Source organism: Pararge aegeria, chromosome 18 (assembly GCF_905163445.1).
Source record: "Pararge aegeria chromosome 18, ilParAegt1.1, whole genome shotgun sequence".
In the NCBI taxonomy this organism is placed as follows: domain Eukaryota; kingdom Metazoa; phylum Arthropoda; class Insecta; order Lepidoptera; family Nymphalidae; genus Pararge; species Pararge aegeria.
The window spans coordinates 13631939-13644648 of record NC_053197.1 but is presented as its reverse complement, the minus strand read 5'-3'; the positions used below and the strand labels follow the sequence as shown (position 1 = coordinate 13644648).

At 33.7% G+C, this 12710-nt stretch overlaps 1 protein-coding gene across 1 annotated transcript in view; it reads right to left on the bottom strand.

The window, feature by feature from the left end:
- Positions 1-12018: 12018 nt before the first annotated feature.
- LOC120631417 (uncharacterized protein CG43867) overlaps positions 12019-12710 on the bottom strand; it is a 471170-nt gene continuing 470478 nt past the window's right edge. The window contains exon 28 of the mRNA XM_039900992.1: positions 12019-12616. Within this exon, the coding sequence (XP_039756926.1) occupies positions 12212-12616 (405 nt within the window). The 3' untranslated portion in view covers positions 12019-12211. The remainder of the gene's footprint in view (positions 12617-12710) is intronic.

The following is a 12710-nucleotide window of genomic DNA, read 5'->3' as shown; positions in this document are numbered from 1 at the left end:
CTATTCAATTTTTGCCGCCTCTAAATTTTGATATCTTAGTCCACAATCATATTAATTTTCTATCAATAAAATTCCAACTTTATAATTTGTGCTCCATCATCCTCGTTACATCAACTTTTCTCATATAGTTATTATTATTGAGAACTATGGTACCGTGTTAGATCCTTGATTATTTTTACAGCAAAGAATTATCAAAAAACATTATTTTAAGGAAAAAATATCTCAATCGTATACCACTTTTAAAGTAAGGTAAGGTATGTCTTAAAACTATACAATACTTACAAAATATGAATTAAGCTTACGTAAAAAACATACATTTGGCGAACGTTGGTTAACATTTATTATTACACTCACAGTTTAAAAACAATACAATAAATATATCTTTTCTGTATTATTTGTTAGCATTATGATTTAAGTTAAATTATAAAAGCATTACAATACTTTTTTGCGAGACTTTGAATTCGCAAAATCATTTATTATATCGTCGTACGAAATCTTGTTCACTAGCTCTGACTCTATGCACAAGAGAGCTAAAGCGTTTAGCTTTTCTTGACTTAAAGTCGATCGTAGGTATTTCTTTACTCTCTTCAAGCAAGAGAAGCTTCTTTCAACTGAACAATTTGCCGCTGGTGTAATATAATTTTTTATTGTACTCACCAGAGATGTTATAGTATAAAATTATTCACACAATCCACGAAACACTTCAAGAAATTATAGTACACAACTAGAAATATGGGTTCCTTTAAATATTAGCATTAATATAGTGTTAGAAATTGCAGGGCGCAAACATCAAAAGTGACTTTTCTCTTGTTTTTGAACTAAATAGAAGACGTGAATTCCTCGTTGGTATAGCCACACTATATCTGTCTCACTTACTCTCGAACTCAATGCTTCGACGCAACGTATGTATACATCAGGAGCCCGCTTCGGCTCACGTAGTAACCCTATCGCGCTGCACTTGTGCTATCCATTCAGCCAGACACTCTTACCGAATCGTCATGTCGTTTGTTCTGGCGTTACAATACAAATACGACTATGCAATTGCATGCCTTAAGTGCGAAGCGCGTAGTAGGTATGCTCTACTCTTGCCTAAAAATCTAAATCCGATGTTTTCTCACATTAAACCGTACCTATTAAATATGATGAACATGAATATTATTTAAAAAGCAACTTATCGGAAAGAAAAATGATCGCTGAGTTTATAAAAAATATTTTTTCGGTTATGAGTTATGATTAATTATTTTTTATTTAAAAGGAAGTAATTTTAATGCCATATCGTATGGATTTTGGATGATCATGTTCACAGTAAACACGATAACTTTCGAAAAAATATTTTTTTCACTTTAATTATTTTTTAATATACTTGTTTAACTGGACAGAAGCCGTTGAATAAAAAATTGCAGCTGAGTATTGTTTTATCTTATTATAATTAATTCATTCCGATTGGCATTTTCTGAAAAAGTTGGCTTCGCGAAAAAGTTATCAAATCAACTGATGTAAACATTTAATTTAAATAATTCGTGTACGACATGAGCGCTTAAGGCCTGCTCATTTGGATTTTCCAAACTTTTTCTTACTGCAAATAAAATAATTAACTGATAAAATGTATCAATTTTCTAATGAGCAAATTGTCTCACTTCATATTTTGTGGAGGAAATTTTCTTATTGTCAAGTCACAGTCGTTTAACTATCAGTTATTTGATTAATATGATCTCTATAAGATATTGAACTAGTTTTTTATTTAATAAAAATTAGTCAATTTTAGTCAGTATTTTTATTAGACCGTCGATATTATATCGATTGAATTGCGTAAGTAGTATATATAGTAGTGTATAGTAGTAAGCAGATCTCATAATTATTAGGTACACGGAGAAAAAATTATAGCAGTTATCAGTGAAGAATATATGTAAAAATTACTAAATTTCGATTATAATATCGAATCGCGATATTCTAAAAGTTCATAATCATTAATGTATAATTAGTAAAGCGTTTAGGAATTGTTCGTGCAGAGATGTTGAAATATTTATTAATTAGCACTGTATATGAGAATATTTCGATTTTTGTTAAATATTTTAATTTCTCTCCAATTTTCGAAATTCGTATTATGTGTGTGTAAATTACACACTGTGTATAGTAATTTTTTTTTTAATTTGTAAACCGAAATAATAAATTTATGAACTAAATTTGCCGCCCTAGGCTCCAGCCTACTCAGCCTGCTGGTAAATCCGTCACTGCTGCTGATCGTGATAACTACATTCGTTAACTTACAACTATAGCTAGGAAGGTGAAAAGCGCCCTAGTCTAATAAAAGCCCACAACAAACTTAGCCGGGTTTTTTTGTTGTTATCACCATCTCACAGACAACCCTTATGCTCCATGCTCAATAGATCTACTTCACGAGATATTGTTCTAAAGTCAACACTTTAGAACAATATCTCGTGAGGTGAGGATGCTCCGGTTCTGGAACGAAACGTGCGTAGAGAGTATATTATTGCGCAAGATCTTTTGTTGTCTGTCGTTTTATCACCATCATTATATTTCTAAATTGTGGGTGCAATGAACTTAATTTTTTGTACCCTCGTTTTTATATTTATTTCTTGTTATGGAAGAGCCGTATCTTCTGACACAGGGGTAGTAAAACTACCCTTAAAAGAAGGCTCCAGCCATTAGCGTTTAGCGTTAGCATTTTATTTACCTAAATAAGCTTTTTATTTTATAATGAACACTTCATAACTAACAGTGTAAGATATGGGGTAACGTACACTACGCCTGTTGGCTTGCTAGTGCCCACCACAGCTAGTGTTGCCCAAATGCAAGAACAAGACGAGACTTAGCCAGTCTTGGTCTTGGTCTTGCGCCAATACACCTGGTCTTGGTCTTGGTCTTGGTCTTGCGCTCCCAGTCTTGGTCTTGGTCTTGGTCTTGCAGCAAGAGTCTTGCAAGTCTTGCAATTACCTATTAGTCTATTACTATTTATTAAAGTTTACTTTAAATCTTAGAAAAACGTATTAGAATTGGAACATTGTGAGCTTGAATTAACATAGCCATAGTAAAGATCAAGCAGATTAATAAATAACTGAAGATTTGATAAGAAATTCGAAAAATCAACTGACCTATATGTCGTTTTCCATGGAAGTAACTGTTTCTTAATAAACATTTATGATTTATAAGCTTACATTTGCTAAAACATGTAAAAAAACAAATTAATTACAATAACTTGACTGTATTTTAAAGAACAATACTTATCTGTCTAGAAAGAGATTGAACCCTCAACTTATAAGAAATTTAATAAAAGAGTTTTACGATTTATCATTTATTTGAATAAAGCTGAAGAGTTCGTTTGTATGTTTGATGACAGAAGTTTTAAAATAAATAAATAAATCCTGAACGTCACTATACCTCCAAAGTTACTATTCCTCGTGGACGAAGTCGCGGGCACAGCTAGTAAATACTTACTCTCATCATCTCTCTCAGAGATATTCGAACACTTTTTTGCTATTTTTTCTTGTAAAAACTTAAGAAATATACTAACTAAACTAAATGTACAATAATAGTACCTAAGTAATTAGTTTAAAACCATATAAGTAATCAATATTATAATTACTTACTAGAATGAATTATTATGACATCTACTACCTATCCTCACCATTTTATCCTAATCATAATACTACTTGCGTGATCAGTATAATGTATTCATTTTCATTCTAAGCACTCTGAAACTTATTTATTCTTTGGAACACCTGTAGGTACTCTTAAAATTCGAAATTATTTTGCATGAATAGTGTCAAATGTTATGATTTCGGCGCGGCGGCAACGATTGTTTTAGATTTCAAAAGAAGCCGCCGGCGCGTGTATCATAACCATGTACTTCCGAAAAGCGGCAAATTTCTTTGAGAAGTAAGTACAAAACCTTTGATGCCGCATTATCAAAGTGCCGATGGTTAAAACATAACTATGCATGCACTCAGTTTGATTTTAATAGATATTTTTTTATTCGCTATGTTTATGGTATTAGTCGTAATGCGCATAGGTCCAGTTTTTCATATTCTTTGATATAGTTTTTTGCGTCTCATAGAATTCCTAAGCGTACCTACCTACCTATACACCGAACTGTTACACCTAACTACTCCGTGAAATAGCGCTAAGTCCTAGCTGCAAGACGCAAGAGTCTTGCAGGCTATGTCTTGTTCTTGCTCAAGTCTTGCACGGTCAGTCTTGGTCTTGGTCTTGCTAAAAATACGCGGTCTTGTTCTTGGTCTTGGTCTTGCAAAAACGCAAGAACAAGACCAAGACTGCAAGACCAAGACTGAATTTGGGCAACACTAACCACAGCACGGCACGCGTTATTCGTCACTCGAGACGACACTTTGACTTCTAGATAAATAGATAATACATGTTTCATGACAATATTTTATATTGGTTGCCTGGTAGCAAAAGGCCGCCAAATTATATATATATTTTTTATTACACTACAAGTTAGCCCTTGACTGCAATCTCACCAGGTGGTAAGTGTTGAGTCTAGGATGGTAGCGGGCTAACCTGTTAGGGAGTATGGTAGTCATATCCCTTATTATTCTACGCGACATCGCATCGGAACACTAAAATGCTTAGCGACACTTTGACTTCTAGATAAATAGATAATACATGTTTCATGACAATATTTTATATTGGTTGCCTGGTAGCAAAAGGCCGCCAAATTATATATATATTTTTTATTACACACCAAGTTAGCCCTTGACTGCAATCTCACCAGGTGGTAAGTGTTGAGTCTAGGATGGTAGCGGGCTAACCTGTTAGGGAGTATGGTAGTCATATCCCTTATTATTCTACGCGACATCGCATCGGAACACTAAAATGCTTAGCGGCACGTATTTCTTGATAGGGTGATAACTAGCCTCTGGCAAAGCCTCCCACCAGACACATTTATAAATTGTTTTGTTATGTACTTTTTTGGTGTGCAATGAAAGCATATTCATTCATTATTAATCTATTATTCATTATTATTAATTAATTTATTAATTCATTATTATTCTATTTCATATATTCTTATGGATACACACTAGGGTGGGTAAGATGAAATATAAAACATGAGAAATCGCTTCGATAATACACGTTTATTGTTGCATCATAAAAAACTCATCCAAATTTCAAATTCAATACAATCATACAAAAAAACTTATTAGGCCCTTAAAACATCACATCGATTTAGGCCTCCAACATAATAGTAGAAAAAAAGTACCATTAAACCAATTTATATTAATTAAACAACCGAAATACTAAATCATTAAAAAAAAAACAAATAAATACTAAAGAATAAATTATTATTGATATACAACCTAAATCCGCTTAACAATTTTCTACATAATTAATACAAAAACAAAAGAGAAGTTACCTACCAAGATACAAAATAAAAATCTATTGAAAACATACATAATTAGGTATAATATATTCCATACACAGTAATATCAACAGTTTATTATTTTTTGTGTTATGCAAAAAGTGCAATCGAAATATTTTATCACCTGCGAGCTTATAATAATATATTTAAGCTTTAATTTTATAGAAGTTATCAATAATTATAAAATAATAATAAACAAGAACGCAAAGTTGTTTTATACCTTCCCATAGTTAAATCAATAAAGACCAGTGAGTTCTTCCCAAGGTTTTGGTTGGTTGCAATGATTCTTTATCAAATACATACATTCATTGACCATGACAAATTGTTAGATTTATTATATTTATATTTGAATTTTTTTTATATGAAGTACTACTTTTCTGTAGGTAACTGACTAACTGGCTGTCTTTTTTGTATGTATTATTAAGTTCTGCAACTTTTTCTTGACTTTAACCATATATCACTCATCGTTAAAGCAGCGTTCGTAAGAAACGTTATCGTTCCACCGTTTTTCTCCGATTTTCTTTGCAAATTAGATTACCACGAAAAAAAGTCTGTACCTATGTTTTTCGGCTTAACGTAATAAAGCCACGACACTCACGAATAATTTGACTTTCTGTTAGTAAAAGAATTTTCAAAATCAGTTCAGTAGATCCATAAATTACCCCATACAACCTCCAAAACTTTCTCTCTTTATAATGTTATAGTATAGATTTGTGTAATTGCCGCAAACTCTATTGTAGTAAGAAAGTATTTGTTGGAACGCGAACGCATTTTAGGCTCGTAACTAGTTTTTAATATTGGAATGTTGGTGTCATGAAAGGACGTAATCAAAATTCCTTTCTCAATTGGTAACTTCTATAACATCACAACTTAATATACGAACTGAGTAACAAATACGCGATTTTAGACCTTAAAAATTTACACATCAAGGAACACCAATAACTATTATTACAATTCTGTTCAAGACTATTAATTTGGCCCTGAATCTCTATGCAGTTGTGACATTTTTTGACGTCAGATTTGATACCTTTTTATACAAGAGCTGTAAGCTCAATGGACTGAGTAACTTACGGTTATTAGGAATTCAAGTAAGACATAAATTGTGTACAAAAATTTGACAGCTTTTTATATGGTAACAATTTTTTTTGTCATCAATTGTAGCCACGAATGTCATAGAGAGTCAGGTTCTTGTTTGCGTCGATTGACTCCTAAAGCAGATAACCACAAGCCGGCGGATCGGTGGCTTTTGTCTGCAGTCTCCTTAATCTATGATGGGTTAGCAGAGCATCCCAACTATGCCCAAAACTCAATTTAAAATAAATCATCAAGACATTTATATTTACAACCTTTTCCAATAATCCCATTTTATCAGCTTTGCCATCTGGGAATGGTGCTGCAGTTTGGGAAGCTCTGCACAGAAACCTTGGGTAGATGCAAAGTTACCTAACCTCAAAGTAGGTAGCAACAATTTTGACAGTGAAGCCACTGTGTTGTATGACAAATCGAAACTATGCTCATCTTGAGTTAATTTTGCAACCACCCTCAAGTCTATTATAAGTTTTAAAGTAAACAAATATGACATAGTTAACGTCCATCAGTGTAGTCAGTCTAGTGTGAGACTTTCTACATACATTTACTTAAAGTTTAACGTCAACTACAAACACAGTACTGAGAGACAGTAATGTTAATAGATGGCGCTGTTTCGATTCGATATAAATTGTAACTACAATTTCTATTATTTTTTATTTTACTTTTACGCGATTGAATAAGTAAACTTAGGTAAAAAATCTTAGACTAGGCACCCTGAATTGAAAAACTAATGGAACTATAGTTATGTTTGTTAACTTAAAAGCCTTCAATAGGCGTTAGAACCTTGCCTGTATGCTTTTGAGTACTAAAACCGGTCACTGCAGTTGATGTATAGCATCAAGACATTCCGGTAAACAAAGCTGACAGTCTTTATTAAAAAGTGAACATTTTTTTACGCAAAAAGATACATTCAAGGTTTAGATTATTTAACATTACAGAATTACACAAACGTCAATCGCAATATCGCAAATCGCATATTAAATACACATTATGTTCGGCCTATGAAGCAATTTGGTCGAAACGGTTCATACTTTTTTAATCTATATGGACAACGTATTTCTACTGTTTAGAAAACTACGTCTAATTAATCGCCATTTTTTTTAGCTTTTTACAATAAGCCCATTTTGATGCTATTCTAACATACAATCAAGAATGCTTAGTTGAATTATATTTGTCTTTGGAGATGAAGACGTTACTTTTGTTGACCAGAGCCCATTTTTTGACTTCAAACTCCCGTCTCAACACTCAAAATATCTGTCAAGTTTGACGTCAAAATTACATTGTATAGCGTATAAGCTTCATAATCAATAAAGATATATTGACTTCATCCCATAATTGTAATTATTCACATTGAATTAACCGATAATTACCATGCTAAGTAAATCTCGTACTTCTTTGGTTTAAGAGAGACATATGTAATTAGACACAAAGGCGGTTCTATCGTCGCCCAATAGGGGTTCATTGCCCAATGGATCAATGTTAAAATTAATTATGTACCTATACATTTTTTATATACCTAACTTAGCCACCTTCGTCGCATGGCGTTGTGCATAATAATTACATATTTATATACACATAAGTAGATAAGCTGGTAACATTATTATTTTATCATTATACCACATAGTTTTTTTTACAATAGGCAGTAGTAGATTTATGTAAATTAAAATTTCTTTTTTTCATACGTAGTATACTAATCTCAATGTACCTTTGCATTCATTTATATGGATATATACGCAAAAAAAAAAATATACCCGCCAGATATGATGTCTGTATAGCCCAATTCCTTGAGGAAGTTCAAAGGCTGAACATCACGCTACGATTCTTAGGAGCTGAGCAAATGAAGCAATAAGGTACAAACGGACAAAGTTGTCTGTTGTCGGGATTCGTACTCACACTGTTATAGTAGGATGCTTACCAGATCAAATAATCCTTATGAGCCTTATATCCCCTTATATCCTATGAGGAGTTATTTCGTTGTTAACAGAAAACTCTTATTGATACTTTTGAACTAATATAACTTTATATAAGTTGATGATAAAAAGAGATTCGTTGCAGATCTTACGATATCAGGCCTCGCCTGATCCTTCATTCGATAATACGCTTAATGCACTGTCAAGCGTCAGTGTGTGGTAAAAAAAATAACTTACGAATGTGGAGCCTATTTTCGTTAAGTTTGTCGGGTGGGCTTCGGTCGTAGCTAGTTACCATCTTACCTTTAGAAATTGCGACAATTGTTAACTTATAGTGGAGCAAAAATTTTACGGAGGGTAGTTTGCAATAGAATGACGGAATATCTCAAATAATGCCATACGCGATTTAAGTGAAAAAAAATCTATCAAGACACGTTTTCTGCTAGATGTCATTTGAGACTTTGTATCTTGTACATTATTGGGTCACATTTGTGCAATTTTGGTAGATGCACCGAATAGATACAAATGTGGTTCCGGCCTTAAATTATTATCAGTCGATATTAATTATAATTTTCTTACAGCCTAAAGCTCTATCCACACAACCGTGCCGTAGAAGTCAGAAAGCCAGTGCCCTAGTCGATAGTCAAATCTTTGTGCAATATACCATTACCCTCAGATGTGGCATTTTGAACTTACCTTAGCTATTGTCTGTTTCTTATTTTGAGATGTCTTTGAAATACATTGAAAAGAAAACGAAGGTTTACACTCATAAGTTATTTATAGGATGCCGTTTAAGTATCTGGATAGAAACTCTTACTGAAAACAGAGTGTGAATAAAAGAGGCACGAAAATTCATACTAACATGGTCTATCTGTTTGTACGATAAATTAAAAAAATGCACATTTGAAGATAGGTATCGTACCACATTAAGGGCTGATTTTTCAATCGTCAAATAGCTCATCTGAGGATAAAAATAATAATAACTATACACTACAAAAACTGTCAAAATATTAGACTGTTTTCTCCGTTAACGATAATCTGGCGGTTAAAAAATCGACCTTAAGCTGTTGTTTTGTTACGAACATTCGTTTAGATGCGAAATTCAGCGTATTAATTTACGAGACTTTTAAAAGCCCTGCCCACCCATCACACCGCGATGCTAATATCTTTGGAATACTAAACGTGTCTACGTCATAGGCATATCATAAACTACTGCTACTCGTTCCCTACATAGCATATCAATTATACCCTGCACATATGTATATAGGATTTCCATCGAGCATACATCATCGAATTGGTCAATATTGTATCTATCAACGTCAGCCTTATTAATTAACCCACCACTGGAGAAATCCCTCTTTTTTCAAAGGTGAAGGGTGAAGAGCTTACGCCCAGCACGATTTAATGGGCTGATAAAAACGTACTTATCGTTATTTAAGTAATTTTTTATTCTTATACCTATGCCCAGCAATGTATCCCGCTTCTATCGGTTGATGATAATATTATGACCAATTTCAATATAAACGCTTGATTAATTTCTTTATACAGAACGGAAACGCTAAGTGTCCGCCGGCAATTATTTTCTCAATATAAGAAAAATGTTAAAAATCACATTATTAACATTCGTCATTTTTTCACAAAAAAGTGAAAAGTATTCAAAGTTTCCAAGATGCCGAATGGTTAAAACCGCAGAAAATAAGTGACTTAATTATTTCATCAGGCAGTGTAGTTGTCATTTATATATTTTTAAATGTCTAAATACCATTTGTCGTCTAATGATTAAAATCACACACAATAACAGTTGTAATTTTTCCACCAGGCAGCGTAATTTATAAGTAATCGTTTACAGTGAGAAAATATTTATCTATGGACCCTTATAGTCTCCACCCCTTTATATTAATGGCTATATATTTACCTAAATAAGCGATCGGACTGCGTATAGAAAAACATTTGTTCACAAAATCTAAGCACTTGAAGCTATTTAGCGACCGTTTATAAATTAGAGAATTGAGCACTGTGCGGTTACCCGCATGCGGTTAGCCGCACGGTTGACCGTCAGCGAAAGAATTATAAGTAGAATTAATTTTTATTTACTGCGCTTCAATTGCAGACCGCTGAGGTTTCTTGATGCGCTACGTTAAGCCGCACGTTTTTCGGATATGGTAGCAGCTTTTACAGCTACTGCTGTATTCAACCGGTCAACCGGAAGCCTGGCCGCAATACCGGTTTCCGCCTTTTGCTTATATGGACTTATATTTAAAGTAAAGTTAGCGAGAATAGATTAAAATGTATAAAAACTTTATCATTATTACGTGGATAAGAAAAGTTTAGTTTAAACCGCATAATATTAAATTTCTAGAATAAAAAAAACAAAAAGCTTAATTTGGTGCGAACAAATAACACAATTACCGACACGACAGTAAAATAAATTGCTGGACAGAATAATAAGGTAATAAAATAAGGTGATCTTCGCACGGCATTTGCTCTTTAAAAGACCGAAAACGATTTTTTTTCACGTCGCAAATTAGGACCAGATTGCGGTCGAATCAATAAAATTAAGTTAGTGTGAACCTATTTTTATCCGTTTATTACTCGTTGTACATAAGGATTTTTTTTTGAAGTCTGGGGAGCTATAACAATTTAAAAGGTTCTAAAAATAACACCGCATGGTTCGTCCTTCCAATCTTAGGCCGTCAACTGATTTATTTAAGGCCCGGACGAAATGTACTATTGTTAATTTCTTTCGAACGTAATAACATCAAAGTTTCTTAACATATTTTATCTCGCCTTGCTGGCTTAGCTTTACATAGTGTTAAACTATAATACGCCATATAAAACTATAATGAGCCAATCATATAAAATGGCCGAGTCGCTACAAAATATGAGGTATATTTAAATGATCTCGTTACAGCTTACGGGAATGGTATTTTTCGTTATTTATTTATCTGTATAACACAACTGTTTCAAATGTTATTTATAGTATTTCCTACCATACATCAATAAGCGAGTTTTTTTTTATAATAGACTAAATTAATTATAATATTCAAAAGTGATGCTAAATCATTTATTATTAAATAAAATCTTATATCTTATATAGTGAAGTTTTATTGTCATAGACATCGAAAATAAAATTAAAAAGTATAAAGCTCTTTTAAAAAAAAAAAAAAAGGTAAATGTTTCTAACAAGGTAAAAAAATGTACCACATTAAAAATATCAAATCAGAAATGAAAGAAAAATAAACTGGTGCGGACAAACCAAAGTTTTTTTAAATTAAGAATTGATGTGTGTATGTTTCTGTCATGATCAAACTTTATTATCATCCTATTTGATGATGTTTTTATCATCATGATCATCATCATCAACCTAATAATCTCCCACTGCACAATGTCCTCAGTTAAACGCGTCTTATAGCGTAGATCAATTGTGATGATGAAGAAAAGCACCTTTATAATTTCTCAACGCATTATTCAGAATAACTAATATACTATAAAATGAGATTAGCACGCATTGAATGCGCATGACGTCATTAGCAAGAGCCGCATTAATTTGGTGCACGCCCGCAATCAACGCCTTTTTAGTAGGCAATATGTCACTGACGTAATCACGTCAGCATTCAATGCGGATGACGTCAGCAACACTTATTTCACGCAGGCAACATATTTCAGTCATCACGGATGGAATGCGGATGACGTCATAAAACCGCGTTCTAATCGCACACGCAAACATACTAACATTTTAAACAGCCGTGTTACACTCACTAACATTTAGGGAAACACTTAATGTCACTTCACACGTCCCAACTTAAAACCTGAATCACGCGACACCACTGTCCTGTGTGTGACTCCTTTTCTTTTCGCTCCTGTGATGGTCCGGGGTAGATTTCAATATGTCTGGCTGTCCGTGGGATAAAACCCTCGCTTCCATATGTTGGTTGAACGTTGACGTGTGCGAACTTAGTGTCAGGGTTGCATTTCTATCCGAACCGAGCGTCATGGTTGTAGCATGTGAGTTCAGGGTGTTGTGATGATGCGGGTGATGCGAGGTTGTTAAAGGGTGTGGGAGGGTTGAAGGGGTGGAGTGCGGGAGGGTAGACGGCAGTTTTCGTACTGAGCGATGGCTTCCGTTGCGTGTGAGGGAGTTCATTTGGGGAGTTCCCGTGCCTCCGGTGCGGAGGATCGCATTTTTGTAATCCGCTATGAGATGAGTCAGCTCTACCATCTGAAAATAAAAAGTTGTGTGATCGAGCGTCTAGTGTAACTTTATCACTGGCCGAGCAGAAGAAAGTCATCAGAGCTGCTTTTTATGAATTCAA